The sequence below is a fragment of the Danio rerio genome, chromosome 23 (genome assembly GCF_049306965.1).
Source record: "Danio rerio strain Tuebingen ecotype United States chromosome 23, GRCz12tu, whole genome shotgun sequence".
NCBI classification, from domain to species: Eukaryota; Metazoa; Chordata; class Actinopteri; order Cypriniformes; family Danionidae; genus Danio; species Danio rerio.
Window position 1 is genome coordinate 21,944,536 of NC_133198.1, and position 20,499 is coordinate 21,965,034.

General features: G+C 33.5%; 2 protein-coding genes across 2 annotated transcripts in view; one reads left to right on the top strand and one right to left on the bottom strand.

Annotated features, from left to right (window-relative positions):
- The window catches only part of arfgef2 (ADP-ribosylation factor guanine nucleotide-exchange factor 2 (brefeldin A-inhibited)), a 66,888-nt gene extending 56,292 nt beyond the window's left edge, over positions 1–10,596 (bottom strand). The window contains exons 1-3 of the mRNA XM_002666467.7: positions 10,204–10,596; positions 1,751–1,781; positions 1,328–1,451 (exon numbers count right to left, since the gene is read on the bottom strand). Coding sequence (XP_002666513.2) covers positions 1,328–1,451; positions 1,751–1,781; positions 10,204–10,369 — 321 coding nt within the window. The 5' untranslated portion in view covers positions 10,370–10,596. The remainder of the gene's footprint in view (positions 1–1,327; positions 1,452–1,750; positions 1,782–10,203) is intronic.
- Positions 10,597–15,675: 5,079 nt separating this feature from the next.
- Positions 15,676–18,004, top strand: LOC100151028 (uncharacterized). The gene is made up of 3 exons (XM_001923874.8): positions 15,676–16,977; positions 17,062–17,238; positions 17,317–18,004. The coding sequence occupies exons 1-3, from the start codon at positions 16,392–16,394 to the stop codon at positions 17,952–17,954; spliced, it is 1,401 nt and encodes a 466-aa protein (XP_001923909.3). The 5' UTR covers positions 15,676–16,391; the 3' UTR covers positions 17,955–18,004.
- The last annotated feature ends 2,495 nt before the right edge of the window (positions 18,005–20,499 follow it).

A 20,499-nucleotide genomic window follows, 5' to 3' on the forward strand; every position in this document is an offset into this window, starting at 1 on the left:
AAATGAGCAAGGAATTTTTCACAGTATTTCCTATAATATTTTTTTTCTTTTGGAGAAAGTCTTATTTGTTTTATTTCAGCTGGAATAAAAGCCGATTTAAATATTTTGAAACCTATTTTAAGGTCAATATTATTAGCACCCTTAAGCAATATATTTTTTTATTGTCTGCAGAAGAAACTACTGTTATACAATGACTTGCCTAATTACCCTATTTAAGCCTTTGAATGTCACTTTAGGCTGAATGCTAGTGTCTTGAAAAATATGTAGACAAATATTATGTACTTTCATCATAGCAAAGATAAAAGAAATCAGTTATTAGAAATGAGTTATTAAATCTATTATGTTTAGAAATGGGTTGAAAAACATCTTTGCGTCAAACATAAATAAGGGGAAAATATAAATCAAGAGCAGTGAGTGATTTTCTCCTTTTGTTGTTCAATTAATAATGATAAAAACAGTCGGCAGCAGGAATATTGTGCACTGTCACTTTAAGAGCAGTACAGTTCTGATTTATGGTTTCACTTTCACATGTCTTTTGATCCTCAACTTGTTTGTTTGTTACATAATTGAGGGTTAATATGACTAATCACTAATCACAGCGTTTTGACAAAAATGTACATGTATTTGACCATTAAAGCGATCAAATTAAGATGACTTTAGATGTGTGCTCTGCTCGTCTCTGAGGCTGAGCACATACACACTAAATGAGATCTCTTTTGCACTTTGAAAAACATGAATGATTCGAATGTACATCAATGAATGATTACAAATGTTACATTACTGTACATGTTTTTAGTAGTACTCACGTGGAACTGAGCTTTGCAGAGCAACAAATGTGTACAACTGGAAAGGGGCGGTATATAATGCAATAATTGTTTTATCTCGATTAATGTTTTTCATAATCAATAGAAGCCAAAATCAAAATCGAAACATAATTTTTGATTAACTACAAACCCCTACAATATCTTACTAAAAAAAATCATAAAAAGCTTTTTTTCTGACAGTTTGTAGTATTTTCTGAATTATGTAATAACAAAAAAGAGCCCACTGTAAAAATCTTTTAATCATATAAAGTCTAAAAAATCAATATTAAAATCTTAAATTTTTGCACCCAACTTCACCTAAAACTTCACATTAAATCAAATTATTCCATAAAATTATATAAACCTATTGCATATTTAAACCAATTTTTAAAAAACTTGTGATATAAATATCAATAAATCTGCTGAGAAAGAATGATGACGACAACTATTAGTTGTTTTGGTTTTAACCCCATTCACCTACAATGCCTTGAGTACAGAAGAAGTGGATGAGAGACTCTGCATACCTGTAGGCAATCGAGAGATGTGCTGACGATACGTGGAGACTTGGATTGACATGCCAGCTCAAAAGGCAGGACATATTTGTCAGCCTCAATGTAGTTGGCTCTGGGAGGAACAACAGTGCCGTCCCTGATACACACAAGATGCACAGAAAATATCAGCAAACGGCACTGAAATATACTTCACTAAATAACAAACATTCCAATCTTTCAGTCAGCAGCCCTTCAGTGTTACAGTGGGCTTTTTGTTCAGTATGGAAATCTGAAATGATTACATAACCATAATGGTTTAGAATAAAGATGATGCATTAAGCTTCAGAGAGCCTTTTCATAAACAAACAATAAGCGTTATTTTAATATTACATCAATGTACATCACAGGACACTGCTCAATGGATGCTGCATGTTACTAAAAGAGATGTAAACTTACTTCTGCTTTTCCAGTTCATGCTTGATTTCATCTAAAAACAAACAGGCAAAAAAAAGATCAATTAACATCAATTTTGTGACCTCTCTTTAAAGCAAATAGACAGGAGAATTTTGAAAATTATTACAATATAGGATCATTTATTTACATGTTCTTGAGCCTAGAAATTAAGGCTGCAGGATATTTAAAACATTTTTTTGACATTTCAGTATTTAGAATTTATGTGATATAAATATCCTTTGGAAAGGATTCATTGATTTTGATCAATAAGGATGATTTTATATTAGTGTGAATAATTTATTAAATGTTAGATCAGAGAAGAGAAAAAATAGGAAATAAACCATGCATTTGGTTTCAGGGTAGTCCAATTGTATTCATGTAAAGAAATTAATTAAATAATTTAACTGCATAGTCTTTACTCTATAAAGAATTCAATAAATTATTGTTTATTAGTTACAATAGTAAATCTCTTGTGCCTGAATGCTTTAAACATTTTAAAAGCCTTAAAAACACAGGCAAATCATTATCGTTTACTTCGTTATGGTTTCATTTTCCGACTCCAAGTCCAATATTTTCCCAATTCAACATTGCATATCATGTGCATATTGCGATTTCAATACTGAAATGATATATTATGCAGCCCTACTAGGTTTGTACTTGAGCTTTTGTGTTCAGTAAAATATTAAAATGAACAGGACAATGGGGTAGAAATTACAGCTCAGCAGCAGGAATGCAAAAACTTAAACTTTTTCTAATATAAAAACACTTCACATCCAGCAGAAAACAGAAAGGTTCAAGCACAGTGTTTAACTTTTATTATTTAACATTTAGGAAATAATGAAGTCCATTTGAATGCAAATAATTTTTATATTATGAGTAGACAATAATATGCACAAAGCTAAGTTCAATCTAAGTTTTAGCTCAAGTGCTCAAAATCATAAATTAAAGCAGTAATTGCCTCTGAAATGCTCATTCTGTTGTAACATACTCAGCCTCATGCAGTCTAAACATCCGTGATCTTTGTTGAGGAAAAAAAAAGCTTTTATTCTGCTCACATTGAATCTGAACTTACAAGTTTCAAATAAACTGTAAGATGACTCTAAAAGGATTACATCCAGCCGGCTTGCACGGCAGTCATGTTAGATGAGAAATCTTTTTATTTCTGCATGTTTGTGAAAGCCATTACTTTCAAAGGCTACATTTCTGCATTCTGACAGACACCCAAGACTCCAGAAAAATAGATTAATCTCTGCAGTCTGCATGATACATCTCTAACAAACATACCTGTAGACTGTGAATAACATAAGAATCATCACACTGAAGAAAAAGCTTCATTTCACACAATCGTGTGCGATTTGTGTTGGTGTAACGTGAAGGAATTAAGTTAAATTAAAATTTTTCGTTTTTAAAAAATTCATTTGACAAACTGAAGTGGATTGAACATAAAACAATTAAGTTGTCCCAAAAAAATTGTGAATTGTGAAAAGAATTGTGTTGTTTTAGCTCTATTTAAATAAGTTTAAACAATCAAAAAAATTTTGGAGTACACATCTTATCTGTTCACAGCAGGCAAGTTGAAATATGACAGCGAGTTTCCTGAATTTGTAGTGGCTATGACATTATTTAAAAGGGATTTTAAAAAGCCTTATATGTGAAGATTCACCACTAGCGAAACAAAAAAACCTTACTCGTAGTTAATAACCCGTTGTTAATAGTAGTTTTGAATAGTCAACTATCTCAACCCACCCTTATGGTAAATCTTTGAATAAATTGTCCTATTATGCTGTCCTTTCAAGGAATCTGTGGATCTGGCTCACAAGACAGGTCTGAATGATTCATTCACAAATCAGACAGATCTTGATCTCGAGCTTAACTTGATCCAGTCATAGAGCTTAACTGCTCACTGGAGGAGAAAATGATCAGTGAATAACAGCTTAAATCTCTCACACAAAGCTAGTTTATCACAGGAAACCATGACCAGTTGCATTCTTCACAGCTGTTCTTTCTTCCACAGATAAAAATGACAAGTTTAGTTTTTGCAAGAATTATTGGGCCATATTATTTGCACAGTTTTAAAAAAATTCAGGAATGAAATTTGGAAATTGTGGATGAATGGTGTGTGTATGGCTAAATAAACTGATGTGAAAACAAAAAACTCAAGCATCTTCTGGACAACTTGTCAAAATAAAAGCAGAACGTACTTATAAATTACACTTTAAAAAGAGAATAGTCAAGTTGACTTCATTTTTATAATGATGCACATTGTTAATTTGTTTAATTTCAAGATAACAAGTTAATTTAAACTGACCACGTTTTACTGCATTTTCATAGAAAAATGTTCAGTAGTAATTTTGTTCCTAGTAATTTCAGTAGATTAACAGTTTCAAAATGCATTATGGGGTCTTGATCTCTTCTCCACTTCATTTTAGATGTTAAAAATGTAATTCAACAATCTGACTATTATTTAGCTTTCTAATGATCTAAACTAGGGCTGTGCCATATTGGTAAAATAAACATATCACAATTTTCTTGATCAATTAAGCGTATTTTTTAATGACTATTTTGACACACAGATGTTTTACAGTGCAAATCTGAAAGATATTTCCAAGGAAAACAATTAGATCCTTATCAAAGACCTATAACATGCTCTAAAACAGACATAAGGTAAAAAATAAATAAAGATCATCTAGTAAAGGTGTAACAAATTGTCTGTAGAACAGACCTATGGCTAAACAAATGAATAGGCTACTTTATGTCTGTGCGTCATTAATAGGGCTGTTCGATTTGGGGAAAATACCTTTTGCTATTTTTTTGACAGATATTGTGATTTGATTTACGGTTTAATTCAAGTTTTAAGCTGATTTTAATATAATGCAAGCTTCAGCTCAATAATATGCAAGCAACAATTTTGCGACAGCTCTTAAAAATGACCTGTTTTTGTTTGGTGTCTGTGACTTTGACACCAAAATATTCCCATATTACAAATTCTGTTTTTCTTTTATATTAATTCATCTGATAATGCTTCTGAAGGAGCAGACGCCATAATCCCACTTGTCAGTGCTTTCCTCTTTGTTTTCTTTTTTCATTTTTTATTGAGGGGTAGTTCAGTTGCGCAATTCTGATTTGGCAGAACGAAAGTGTGCTCATAATTGGCTAGTTCTAAAGCCTCGGTCAGATCACACAATTTCGACATGATTTTCTTGACGTAGGGTGTCGCAGGGTTGGGCAATTTTGCCTACAATGGAAATTTCCAAATTTAGCATATTCCATATTTTAGCATATTTACTGTACAAACCTTTTCAGCTAACTTTGAGGGCAAAAAAATTTTTTTTTATCTATTATCTATGATTTATTGAACATTAACGTTGAATAACCTAAATTAAAGCACACATTGCCTAAATAACTTGCACTTTTGGAAACAAAATTCATTATTTTAAATGTTTTTCATAATAAAAGTGGAAAATAAGCAGTATATCTTTTTAATAAAATAACTCTTGTATATCCTGTAAATTATATTTAAACAGTGCATTTCTTGCATCTTCTGTAAATAAATTTTATGTAAATAATCATTTTAATGTAATGGAAAACATGCTCTCTCAAAGCATCTCTAGCGCAGCTTATAATCATTGCCACTAGCTATGTTTTCATCCAAAAAGGCGAACGAATTCAATGCGCAAAACTGGATTATCGCATGAAAGATGTGCGAATAAAGCAGCATTTCCATCCAACGAGTCAAAGCGAACAAAATCCTACCAGAGCGGGGTCACGTGACTCCACATGAGTTAAGAAAAGTAACTGAAAAAATGTCCTGAAAATTTTTGATCGATTATAGGCTCGGATTTCGGAATAGCGATTTTGATTACTTATCAATTAATCGCCCAGCCCTAAGGTGACTTGGGTAGTGGTAAACGACTAATGGACGTCATGACACAACATTCAATGGTTTCTTCAAGTGTAATGTGGCATAGTTCACGACAACCTCACAGAAATAGCATGTTTATTTTCGGAAGCATAGCGGACTGGTTTTGAAGATGTTATTCGTTATTTTTCTTTACATATATATATTCTATATTGCAGCCAATTGCGATTAACTGCTATTGCGATTTACTTTCAATTAATCACACAGCCCTAGTCGTCAAACTCAAATAATGCTTTGATGTTCTGCTTGACCACATATTAGAAGTAGTTGTGTGTACTTTTCTACGTGTCCACAGATCTTTGTTTTGCCATGTATTGATCATAAACCTTTTTGTGACACTGCCATGAAATAGGAAATATTGGTTCCAATAGCATACTACTATTTAGAAATGGTATACGTCCAAATTTCGATTTTGATACGATTTCAATTATTCACACACACCTAATCTAAACAATATTTTGTGCAAAAAATAGTATATAAATAAATCTATAAAAAGCACTGGCAGCTCTGTACCCACTTTTCATAATTTTCCTGGCCGTTAAGATAATCCCAGTGAATCCCGAGATACTTACCAGTTATTTTTCACACATACCAACAATCTCTTCAAAATAAAAATTAATAATATTGAATAATAATTAATTTTTTAACATTAATACCGAGTCATTATTTCGTTCTTTGACATTCAGGAATAATCGACAAATGTATCATTATTCATTATCAGACAGGTCCCAGGCCATCTGCCACCAACAGGAAACTGAACTTAAGCAATAACACATTTCACAACATACATACACACAATATTCTATGAACAGCGTTTTAATGAGAAACTGTAGCGGTGTCACATGTATCCAGGTAGAGCAACAAAAGCACACTAAGTGAATACTTAAACTTTATGTAAGTAGTGAATCCGGGTGACCGGTGGACTGTGTAAACAGGTCTGTATGGTAATCAGCCTCATTCACTCACAAGACAGGCTAATGAGGGAGTGTCTGTTTGACTGTACTACATCTGAGAGCCTTCAAACAAACCCACGATGAAGCAGAATTATTTTAATAGAAAAATGCCTGAGCACTATACAGCTCTTCAGGGTCAAAAATACCAAACTACATGAGTGCAGAGTAAAGCATAACGTTTTTTTTATTTCGTTCAAATTAGATTTAGATTGACAATACAGAACAAAGGTTAGAGTTTGGAAAGGCTCACGCAGAAACAGGATCCGCCTGTCTCAACATGTGCTCATTAACCTAGTAAATAAGTAATGGAGCGCAGGCGGGACGAGTCAAATGAGTCTAACCTGCATTGCCAGCTTACTTATAAAAACAGGAAATTATTTTGTGGAAAATATTAAACAACCAGGAATTCAGAGAGACTTGTGGATGTTTGATATGAAATATTAAAAAAAAAGAACTAATATTTATTTTTTACAGAAAATTGTCTTCAGTGCAACTTCAAATAAGGTATTGGGTCATTTGTTTGGTTTCCAACAATAATTAAAATATCTAAACATATCTAATTAAAATACAGGTTTGTATTCAACACAAATTGAACTACAGCAGAATTGAACTTTTTAGGTCAACAACCATTTTAATAACATGAATAAAAGCCTGTTAAACAGCAAGGAAAAGCAGTTTTATTCACTTTGTGTAGCAAAAAGATATCTTTTTTTAAGTAAAAGCTAGATGTTACAAAATTCAACATTATAATACATCTTGATACTGATCAGCACGACTGATTTTGTTATCATGGGCATGAAAATACAGTTTATAGATATTATTTATACTTTTAAAGTGTCTTTTAGGATTATTCAGATTGTTGGATTCACAGTGGTGAGTAATGTCAACCTTGCCATGGAAAAAAAAAAAAGTTTTCACCAAAATAGCGAAACCCTATGTGCATTTTTTGAGTAGGCTTGTATTTCACAGTACTGTAAAATACTCAAAAATATCCCTGTCAATGTTTTAAACAATTATATTTGACTTACCAAAGTCGCACAAGTGGCAACTTTCATCTGTCATATCCATAACAGTGGGATGTCACATCCGTAACAAAGCTTTTTCCTTGTGAATGCAATAGTGTAAAATGAAATAAAATCAATCATGTTTGTTCTACAGAGCCAACTCCTATCATTTTGATTAGCATTGTATCTTTTGTGTTGTGCAGTTAAATTCACAGAATTTCAATGAAGTATGTTGTATACTGTAAACTTGCTTCTTTGGTCACATCCATAATGCATGCTTATTTTCCTCATTTAAAATAAAACAAATGTTCACAGATTGACATTTTTTTCGATCCCATAACTCTGTGGTGAGTGGGTTTGGAAAATATAAACAGATGTTTCAATATAATGTTAATGTTTTGAGATTTAACTGCAAATGCCACATCCATATCTCTGGAACTGCTCTGGTGTTCATCACAGCAACAAATTCTAGAAAAAAATCATTTAAATAATAAAATGTTAAACATAAATATTTTCACATGCATGTTACTTCGGCCTATGACATGACTGCGATGTAACTGTAAATTTTTGGGATTTTTTAAGTTTAACTGCTGCTGAAAATTACCTAGAAAATGTATTAATCTTAGGTCAAATTAATTTATCAGATTAGCATATTAAGGGTTTTATTAATAGAGTTAATAATTTATAAAGCTCACATTTATTTATTTTTTAACTAACATTAATAACTTCAGTGACATTTTTAGCTTAGTTTCTCAATTTTGATGTTAGTTAATACATTAACCAACTTTCTCTTACGAGAGTTAATTTAAAAGTGTTTCCTCTTGTACTTTATAAAGCATTTGCAAATTTTAAAATTAGCATTTGAAACATTTGTTTACTCTGCACATTTATATGCAATAAAGATTGAGGTAAACTGGCACATTCGTTCAGTGAGAACTTATGACATGCTCCCTATACTGTTTGCCATGGTACTCTGAATATTGGGTCTGAAATCACATGCAAGTATGGCTTCAAAACAGCATCAGCCCAATTATTTGACTGTGACATAAGGATCCTCAGATCAGGATTTTTGCAGCCGATACCATGTACCGATTCTTTGCCTAGGTGATCAGCCGATACAGAGTACCCATTCTAATTTTTCAATCTTATAATTACAATGCATATAATTATATAAAATAATCTAATACATATTTAAAAACTGACAAGAAAAATTAAAAACAATGGAATTTGGAAACAATGCAGATGATGATAATAAAATAATTCAACATGTCTCAATCAAGAAAAAGTTTGGAGTGTATATTTGAAGAAGTTAAAATGCACACCTAAAAATCCACTGCTTCTTTACTAAACTACTGTTTATTGCGATAAGTATATTACTAGAAGTTATATTATTAACTATTCAAACCCCTGCGATCGGTTCATAAGATCGGCCAGATAGGAGAGCACCGATCGAGTCATTAAATGTGATTAACGGCCGATCCATTGGAGCATCCCTACTGTGAACAAGGCTGTACTTTCTTATTCTGATAGAGGTAAAGTTAGTTTTATATTCGCACATTCGTTCATTTAGAAGTCTCTATATTGTTTACCATATTACTTTGAATATTCAATCAGAATTAGCATGCAAGTATGACTTCAAAACAACATTAGCATAGTGCTAATTGACTGTGAACAATGTTTGATAGTCATTGGCTGCCTATATGATTTCCCTATTTAGATTTTTGGAAAGAATACTTTTCTGAAACTATCTTCTTTTTAAGGAGAACGTCTGAATATCCGAATATAAAACCAGCTTTACAACTATCTTATTCACTGGCTGCTAAAATGATTTCACAATTAGGACTTTGTAAAGAATACTTTTTTGAAATTATATTATTAATGAGAATGATCTAATGTGTGAATATAAAACCAACTTTTCCTCAATACAATAAAACAAAACATACAATTGTTTTGTAATTATAATAACTGTTGAAGTAATCATGTTTACAGCTTATGGCGATCTCAAGATAACACCATATACTGTGTTATAAGCTTGTGAAATGATCACACTTTTGACAAGAAATTTGATACTGTCATATGACCAATGAATGCTGGTAGTACCCAACATTGTGCATGGAAAAAAAGGTCTGTCACACCTGAATGAAAATAGCTCTTTTTTTAAATTTATGAAGAACTAATCCTTTAAAATGCCACTCAAAATTCAGCAAGCGATCCCAAATCAATAATTAAGCAGTGAATCGCCAACCTGTCAAGTCTACACCACACATGATTAACAATACAGCAGCTGATTCCTGCTAACAGAACATGCTAACAGCTCCGCGTAACCAAAACAAAACCCAGACATGCCGCTTTCTCTTTAGTCAACATCTCATTCATCCCTAATAAAGCATTATACAGCCGATGTACAGCATGGCAATGACAAGCGGAGGTAAAATTACACACAACAGATTCCTGGCAGTGACGTGTGCTGGGTGACGTTAGCTGGCTAACCCGACTTTACTGTTAATTTAGCATTTCATGGAGCATCTCAAAGGTGTGTGTTTCGATGCCTAAGAGGAGATAAATGAAGAAAAGGCTTACCTAGCGCCACTTGACAAGCCTTGCGCAGCTGGTTGTGCTGGCTCCGCTTCACCTCTTTATCCGCGAGGATTTTCTCCAGCGCCCGAGACAGAAACATGCTCTTGGTGCTCAGGCTTTCTGTCTGCGTATGCCGTCGATGTGTTGCCAGCGCTTCCTGTTCTTTCATCTCTCGCTCGACGTGATTTTAGTGGTCCGTCAGGCCGTCATCGCTGGCCCGTTCCCTGCGGTTTGGCAGGGGCGTGAAGGTGCCAGAAGGGGCCGATGTTGTCGCTGGTTCCGTCGGGGCCAGTTGGACGCTGCTCTCTCAGCACTGCGTCGCCATGTTGGCCGCACGTCACGTCACGTGATTCGCGGGCGCTTACACTGATGTGTACATCCAGAACACGACTTGGTGGAGGTGGAGATGAATGGAGGGTCAGTTTGTATTCGCGCACAGATAGCATGTGCTGTATGGGTCAGAAAAAAGCATGCAGTTTAAAAGCATGTACACTTTTTGGCGTAAGAATGTAATTTATTTGACGTTACCTCTCTTAAATGAAATTAATTATAACTTCATTATATTGAAATATATGATAGTGTTATATAAAGCAATAATAATTGCAACTATCAATATATATATATTTTTTTTATTAAATAAAATCAATGTCAATAATATATATGTCAATCATTTTTAAATATGAATTTGTATGCATACTGTAAGTTAATAAATGTATTCTTTTTTGTATTTATTTTTCCAAACAGATACATTTCCTTTACAATAAAAACAAATAACATATTGCATAAATAATTTTAAAATATGAATATATATGATATATCTACACCAATACGTATTAAGAAAATGTTTGCCAATGCCACAGCCTTGCGTTTGAAATGTAAAAAGATAAAGGTACATTCATTCATTGTTTTTGGGACTGTGACAAAATTTTGCCATTTTGGAAGAAAATACACAATCTATTTGAAAAGTATACTTAAGCAAAATTTTGATACGACTACAGCTTTGTATTTATTGTACCTTAATGCAAACAGTCTGTTTGAAAAAGATGCATTACAGTTATTTACTGTCCTGGTATGTTTAACTAAAAAAAAATAAAAAATCTGCATCAAAAGCTCCATCTTTCAAAATGTGGATATCATGAATTGCTACATGGCTAACATTAGAAAAAACTTACATATGACAAACAAAAAAATTGGACAGATTTTGGTCAATTTGGTCTCCCCGTTGGGAAGATTCCTTGTTATTGATTTACAAATTTTTGTTTAATCTCCACTATAAGACTGCTCTAAAATGGTGTGATTGTACTTTATTTTTATCCATTTATTAATTTTTTTATATTAATTTCTTTCTTATTTTCAATTTTAAGACTGTAAACTCATTTATACATTTATACATTTTCACATTAATATTTTGTGAATATGGGCATACAATATATTAAAAGAGATTTCTTCAACACATTTCTAAACATAATAGTTTAATAACTCATTTCTAACAACTGATTTCTTTTATCTTTGCCATGATGACAGTAAATAAATATCTAGTATTTTACTAGATATTTTTCAAGACACTTCTATACAGCTTAAAGTGGCATTAACTAGGTTAATTAGGTTAACTAGGCAGGTTAGGGTAAATAGGCAAGGTATTGTATAATGATGGTTTGTTCTGTAGACTATCAGAAAAAAATATAACTTAAAGGGGCTAATTATTATGACCTTAAAATGGCTTTTAAAAAATTAAAAGACTGCTTTTATTCTAGCCGAAATAAAACTATTAAGACTTTCTCCAGAAGAAAAAATAATACCAGACATGCTGTGAACATTTTTGGTAAACATCATTTAGCAAACATTTAAAAAAGAAAAAAAAATCAAAGGGGGGCTAATAAATCTGACTTCAACTGTATGTCATTGTATAATCTTGTATGCTTGTCTGTATATGCTTTAATAAAATAAATAAATAAATAAATAAATAAATAAATAAATAAATAAATAATATAGCATTAGCTACAATTCTGCATAGAGTAGGAAAAATATAAGTGTCATTCCTACAATTCAGAGCCATTTCAGGGTAGTAACTGTCCGTGACAAAATGTTACATTTTCCAGGATTTTATTATTTCAGTTGAAGGAGTACTTATTAAATATACTGGTCCAGCTCAGGATATTACGGTTTAGCAATTTTTACAGAATTTTAACACAGGCCAAATGTCCCCCTGTTCCATGCAATATTATTTATTAAATGGTATTTCTAAATGGATGCAGTGCAATATTTAAGCAAAACAATAACAGGGTGGACAGTAACAAGAGTGACATTTCTTGCAAAACTCAGCCATTTACTTATATGGTGAATAACGAGTTAGCACATGATGATCTGAAGAAGATTTGAAACATGTTTATTAACTGTATTTCTCAAAATTACAAAAAAAGTAAAAAATTAAATAGTTTCCTCTATAAAATGGGTAACAAGGTGGACGTAATATGCTTTACCACAACAGAAAACGTCTTTGAAATGTTGAAAATAAAAGAAGATAAAAGAGACTAACTGCTTCTTGTAGACAATTTCTCTCCATAATTGTGAGAATTCTTGAGAACGATGTGACTAGAGGAGCAATCACTGGGCATTTTTATGGGGATTATAATTCAAGTAACGAGGGGACATTCATTTCAGAGACACACATTTATATTTTATATAAACATTTTATTAATATATTGGAATCATTTTAACAAATATAGTATTAGGTGAGATGTGTATATATATATATATATATATATATATATATATATATATATATATATATATATATATATATATATATATATATATATATATATACACACAGTTGAAGCCAGAATTATTAGCCCCCCTTTGATTTTTTTTTCTTTTTTCAATATTTCCCAAATGATGTTTAACAGAGCAAGGAATTTTTCACAGTATGTCTAATAATATTTTTCTTCTGGAGAAATTCTTAATTGTTTTATTTTGCCTAGAATAAAAGCAGTAATTAATTAAAAAAAACATTTTAAGGTCAAAATTATTAGCCCTTTTAAGCTATATTTTTTAGATAGTCTACAGAACAAACCATCATTATACAATAACTTTCCTAATTACTCTAACCTGCCTAGTTAACCTGATTAACCTAGTTAAGCCTTTAAATGTCACTTTAAGCTGTATAGAAGTGTCTTGAAAAATATCTAATAAAATAATATTTTCTGTCATTATGGCAAAAATAAAATAAATCAGTTATTAGAGATGAGTCATTAAAACTATTATGTCTAGAAATGTGTTGAAAAAAATCTGCTCTCCATTAAAAATATATATAAATGACAACATAAAATCAATGAAAAGTGTAGTATTAATTAGATTTTTCTAAGTTATATTTGTAACTGAACATGAGCATACATGACCTGGGACATGGCAATTCAGCTACTTGCATGGAATTAGAGTAATTACTTTAAATGTAATTTATTTTTGTGCACATATCATTATGTCTTATTCTGGAAATTGGATAATCCTATCAGACAGGCTTTAATGATTTTTTATTGCATTTTTAAATATTCTGTACCATATCATGCCTTGGGGACAAAAATCGTCACCTTGGAATCATAAGGTTCTATCTGCGTTCTGAATGTGCGTAACATTTTTTTTTTTTTTTTTTTTTATAAAAAATCTTAAAATGTAAAAAAAAAACATCCCATAATATAAACAAGTTGTTTTAATAAAAATATGTTAATTAATAAATTTTGACAAAAATGTCAGAGAACCTTAAAATTCGAAATGGCACCAAATAGGAGTGATGCAACAATAGAAATGAAATATAATTATATATAACAAATAAATAAATAAATAGCATTATAATTCTATTAAAAACATTTTTACAGCGTTAATGAGTTTATACAAGAATCTTTTCATTAATGCTTAAGAACACAAAAGAGTGTGATTACACTATTGCTAATCAATCATACAGTAAATAAAACAAGCATTCAACATGCATTAAAAGGTTCCATCACCTTGCATAGATGAATTAATTAACCTCAATAACATTTTAATTTATGATGATAGGTTAGAGGCGAGGCAGTGGCGCAGTAGGTAGTGCTGTCGCCTCACTGCAAGAAGGTCACTGGGTCGCTGGTTCAACCTCGGCTCAGTTGGCGTTTCTGTGTGGAGTTTGCATGTTCTCCCTGCCTTCGCGTGGGATACCTCCGGGTGCTCCGGTTTCCCCCACAGTCCAAAGAACATGCGGTACAGGTGAATTGGGTAGGCTAAGTTGTCCGTAGTGTATGAGTGTGTGTGTGTGTGTGAATGTGGGTGTGGATGTTTCCCAGAGATGGGTTGCGGCTGGAAGGGCATTCGCTGTGTAAAAGCTTGCTGGATAAGTTGGTGGTTCATTCCGCTGTGGCGACTCCGGATTAATAAAGGGACTAAGCTGTCAAAAAAATGAATGAATGAATGAATGATAGGTTAGACGATTATGAAATTAAATTTACATTTTTTATTATTAAAAAAAGCCATTGATTTTAAATTCAGTGTACACACATGTATTGTAGACAAAGATCTTCTTTTTTGGCCTTAGTCCAGTATGGTTGCAGGGTATGCTCTTTGGAACAAGCCATTTTAGACTTGTCCATATGATAACGACTTTTTTTTTTAAATTCCGGCCGGCCTGTCATCTGGGCCTGTCACCCTCATACACTCATACACTATGGACAATTTAGCCTACCCTATTCACCTGCAGCATGTCTTTGGACTGAGTGGGAAACCGGAGCACCCGGAGGAAACCCACGCAAACACAGGGAGAACATCAAACTCCTCACAGAAATGCCAACTGAGCCGAGGTTCGAACCAGGGACCTTCTTGCTGTAAGGTGACAGCACTACCTACTGCGCCACTGCTTTGCCCATATATATAAAAAATACTGCATTGGTAGATTAGCTTGTCAAATGGTGACTACACTTTTTGATGTACCAAAATATATCCTGCAATTTTGTCCAAGGACTTACAATACTATTTGACTATAAGCATGTATTTACTAATGTGCATTTAAACTTTAAGTTATTAGAGTTTTAAAAATAATGTTATAAGATTAGCATTTAATGTTTTAAATTAAGACTGTAGCCTACAGGCAAATAACAAATTGGCCAGCTGATTCAGTTTTCCTCAGTCAGTATTTGGTCATTTGAATAATTAAAAATTAAATTAGTCTTAAAGCCTTCTTCTTTCAGTTATGTCCACAATATATGATGGCTTAGTAGTAAAAATGAGACAAATCAGACAAATTGAGACAAATGAGACAAATTCTGGACTTTGTCACGGGGGGTCTTTCGAATCACCTGAACCCCCCCTGGCTACGGGCCTGCTTTTTAACGTAAACTTGACATTTGTAACATTTGTCATACCAATAAAGCAATTATCGAATTTAATTAAACATGGTCAGGAAATTAAAAATGCACTTTATATTTCCAAACAAAACTACATACGTATGGAGGACGAAACCTGCAAAAACAATTTAAAAATATGCAAATATATAAATAAATGAGTAAATAAATCCATAAATTCCTGCATAAATAAAATAATAAATGAATATGCTAAATAAATAAATGAATGCATATAAAAATTCACAAATTAACAATACATAAATAAATATATAAATAATTAATAGTGCGAGCAGGTAAATATATACATAAGTGTCTCCCCCCAACCCCCAGGAATTTATGGATTTATTTAGTCATTTATTTATATATTTTTGTATTTATTTATTTATCTACTTATTTTTTTGTTGTTTTTGTAGGTTTCGTTCTCCATATATACTTAAAGGGAGAGAAATAACTGATATTTATTCAATATTGGGCTAATACAAGATTTTCACCTCTAGAGGGAGCCACACCTGCTATTTTAAAATCTGTCCCAAATCTGATTGCGTTAAAAATGCGCTGAGTAGATTGAAAACTGATTTGATGAATTAAAAAAAATGTATTATGTAAATAAAAGGCTTGTATATGGGCTGTTTTACGAGATTTAAATGATGCCTGATAGAACGTCATAGGTTTGAAGGCACGCGAACGTTCTAAAAGAATGTTGACATCATTGCGGCCATTCCACGGCGAACAGAGTTACATAGCATTTGACAGTCGCTCCTTATCGCTTGTTAAATCCAGTTTGTCGGTGTTTTTGTGATATAATCTTCACTCCACTTTCTCAACATGTGGTTTAACCGTCAATCCGTGCCACGATCTCCAGAACATCGAGATGTGAGCTCCTCTAAGCGTCAGATGAACGTTTTAGTGAAAAGTGTCAGCTACTTTTTACCCTTGTCTGATCTGAACGCCAACGCTGAGTGTCCCTCGTCTGATCTGCCCCATTCCTGGAGCAGCTCAGTGAGGATGGACACAAGTGTGCCTCCCCATCAGCATCCTGAGGTTGTACAGGTATGCTCAAACCTGACTCTGAAGCTGCGCCATGTTCCAGTGAAACCTGCTGTGAAGCAGAAGTTCACTGATGGCCATGGGCTTCCAAAACGTCCAGGAGTGAGGTCTCTTAAACATATGATGGAGGTTTCACTGGAAGACATCAGCTATTTTTCATGTGAGCCTGACCTGAATGCCACCGTTGACCATTTCTCATCTCCTCCGCCCCATTCTGAGAGTCGAGAAGTGAGAATGGATAAAGGTACACCACGCTCAAAACTGCCTGTTCTGAAGTCAAAGTGTGTTCCTGTGAAGCCTGTCAACCAGCAGAGTTTCACAGATGAACCCTCAGACAGGCAGGGTGTGAATCATTTGAAGAAAGGTACAGTGAAAAACATCAACTCTTCATATAAATCTAACCTTACTGTCAGTGTTGCCCCTTGCTCATTTTTTGTGCCTCTTTCAGGGAGCCATTCAGTGAGAATGCATAAACGTATGCCTCTCCGTCATCATCCTGTTGCTCCACGCTCAAAACTGCCTGTTCTGAAATCAAAGTGTGTTCCTGTGAAGCCTGTCGACCATCAGAGTTTCACAGATGAACCCTCAGAATGGCTGGGCGTGGGGTCGAATCCTATGATGAAAGGTACAGTGAAAAACATCAACCCTTCATGTGAGTCTCACCTCATTGTTGCCCCTTGCTCATTTTTTGTTGCCCTTTCAGCGAGCCAACCAGTGAGGATGGACAATCGTACACCTCTCCGCAAGCATTCTGTTGCTGGACTCTCAAAACTGCCTGTTCTGAAGTCAAAGTGTGTTCCTGGGAAGCCTGTCAACCAGCAGTGCTTCACAGATGAACCCTCAGAATGGCTGGGCGTGGGGTCTTGTGAGCATCAGGTGAAAGTTTCGCTGGAAGATCCTCCATGTGAGTCTGACCTGAATGTCAGTGTTGAGTGTTCCTCATCTATTCTGGCAGCGAGAGTAGGCAAATCCCAGCATCCAGTTTTGAGGCCACGCTGTGCTCCTGTCAAGCTTTTGGCTGGACAGAAGTGCACTGACGAGGCTCCAGAACGTCAAGCGTCCAGGTTTCCTCCTTTAGTGAACAAGGCAGAGAGGAACGGCACTGACCCTTCATGTGGGTCTGATTGGAAAATTAAGCCTCACCTTTCCTTACCCAGCCTGCCACCTCTTACAAGTGGATTGCCTGCTCTGAAACCAGCTCATGCTCCTGTGCGACCTGCTCTTCCTTCAAACTTCATGTTTTTTCCATTTGATGATGAGGATGTCAAGATGAAGAGGGCTCGCTCAGTAAAAAGAAGCCCTAGTCTGCTTTCAAGACTCCACTCTGCAACCTATTTTTAGGATTATTCTTGTTTTTTTGTGTCAATAAATGTTGTCATGCTTAAAATGTATTCCCTGTGTGCTGTTATTCTTTATTTAAATGCTTATTTGTGTATTAATCAGTTATTTGAGGATTAAGGAAAGTCAGATTTTTGTGGGTCAGAAAAAATTTCAACTTGCTTTAAAAGGTTCCATCACCTTGCATAAAATAATAAATTGATCTCAGTAACATTTTATTTATGATGATTGGTTTGACAAATTATGAAATGAGCTTTACATTTTCTTTTTTCATTATTTAAAAGCCATTGATTTGAAAGTTTGTGTATTCACATGTATTATACACAAATATTAAGTTTTAACCACTTGCAATATGTCAGCCTGTTAAACAGACAGTAGATCAAAATAAACCCAAATATCATTCATTCATTCATTTTCTTGTCGGCTTAGTCCCTTTATTAATCTGGGATCGCCACAGCGGAATGAACCGCCAAATTCCAAATATCAAATAAATAAAATAAAAATACCTTTATTTGTCCAAAGGTAGCAAAATACATCTATTAATGTGTAAGTTTAGTAAAGTGAGTGGTTAAATTGGTCTCTTTTTGTCTCCTCTGGGTTTCTAAAACAGCTTGGAATTTGAAGTGACTCACAACAGACATAAAGAGATTCCATTTTTCAATAAAACATTTGCAATAGATTACTTATGTTTGTTTAAATGTTAAATATATAAAACAGTGGGGGGTCCCCCACAGTCCAAAGACATGCAGGTGAATTGGGTAGGCTAAATTGTCCGTAGTGTACGAGTGTGAATGATTGTGTATGGATGTTTCCCAGAGATGGGTTGCAGCTGAAAGGGCATCCGCTGCATAAAAACATATGTTATATAAGTTGGCGGTTCATTCCGATGTGGCGACCCCAGATTAATAAAGGGACTAAGCCGAAAAGAAAATAAATGAATGAAAACTGAGAGTAATTCTCAATAGTTTTGGCCAATGCAAACAATTATTTTTCATGAGTGCAACATCCAGCTGCTGGAAAACACACAATCTGACATGAGAGAAGTCCTCTTTCACTACTGTATTGTTTTTAAATAGAGAAAACAGTTTACATGTTTTATTCTAAATCTTGGGCCTTACTCTTAAAAGAGAAAAAACGAGCAATAAAAAGATGTGAAGTACCAAACATATTAAAATAAATTTAAATACTAATTTGGCGATTGCTGTTATTCATGAAATTTCAAATGCACTTTTTTTTTTTTTTTTTTACAAGAGAGGCTATTGTAAAGCTACATTATTATTGTTATTTTTATTCAAATGGTCAAATTCTGACCGAGGAAAGTTGAATGTGCTGGCCAGTTTGTTATTTATAATTTGCCTAAATGACAATAGGCTGGTTTTTAGTGAGAAACTGTTTTATAAATGTTTTCTAAAAATTATATGTTGTAATTTATGTGTGATTGTGCTTTTTCATATTTTTTTATTTATAGTTAATCTTTAGTAAGCCATCCGACAAGCTAATTCAGCTAAAAATAGTGCTTAAAATGTAACGAAATCTCATAATTAAATAGAAAATGAAATTGCAAAAAAATTCCACTTTTTAAGAAACAAAAGAACCATCCCTTTCACCGGGCTGGCTACAGGTCCGTTTTATGATTTCACACTATCATGTTTTCAATGTTAGGGGACAAAATCCGCTAAAAGTAGCTGATCATCTTAAACCAACTCTAATATTTGACATTATCGTGTTTGACAAATCTTAATGAACAAGATCCTCAAAGTAACAGCGCACAACAGAATAAAATAAGAATGATATTTTTCATTCATTCACTAATTTTCCTTCAGCTTAGTCCCTTTATTCATCAAGGGTTGCCACAGCGGAATGAACCGCCAACTTATCCAGCATATGTTTTACACATGATGCCGTTCCAGCTGCAACCCAGTGCTGGAAAACATCCACACACACTTAATGATATTGTAATTCAACAAAATTTAGATGTTAAGCCACCATCAGTTGTCAAAGAATTGTTTTATAGAAAAAATACTGACAATTATATAGGCTTATTAAACTAATTACTAATACAATTTATTAAATTATATTAATAAACACGGTTTTAGTTTCTAGTATGGCAAAAGCAGCTATTAAAACTCAGCAAATGCGTCTTCAAATAATCTGGACGCCGTTTTATCCTTTTACCACAGGGTGGCCTACTTAAACCACACTGTTAAGCGCTGGGTTCCACACAATGGATTTGTGTTAGGACAACATGAAGCAATAAAGTTAAATTATAAGTTTGCAAGTTTAAGTGGATTAAACATAAAACAATTAAGTTGTCCGAGAAAAAAAAAAAAAACTAAAGAGGGCCTTAAGCTGTAAAAACACATTAAAGGAAGAAAACTTTAGTTAGAAAGTAGATATTGCCCACACTATTTAGTGCATACTTTATTCCTTTTGGTATTTTAAAGCATGTTTTACCGAAAAGCAATTCTCCCAGAAGTAAAACAGCGAATCCCAGAGTGGCATACACTGTAAATAATGTTGCACAGCAACATTTACTCAGTTTAGATAG

Excerpts from the sequence above, each read along its gene's own strand:
- LOC100151028 (XM_001923874.8), top strand. The coding sequence starts at position 16,392 with ATGTGGTTTAACCGTCAATCCGTGCCACGATCTCCAGAACATCGAGAT. Across the intron at positions 16,978-17,061 it reads TGTGAATCATTTGAAGAAAG|GGAGCCATTCAGTGAGAATG; the intron begins GTACAGTGAAAA and ends TGCCTCTTTCAG. Across the intron at positions 17,239-17,316 it reads GTCGAATCCTATGATGAAAG|CGAGCCAACCAGTGAGGATG; the intron begins GTACAGTGAAAA and ends TTGCCCTTTCAG.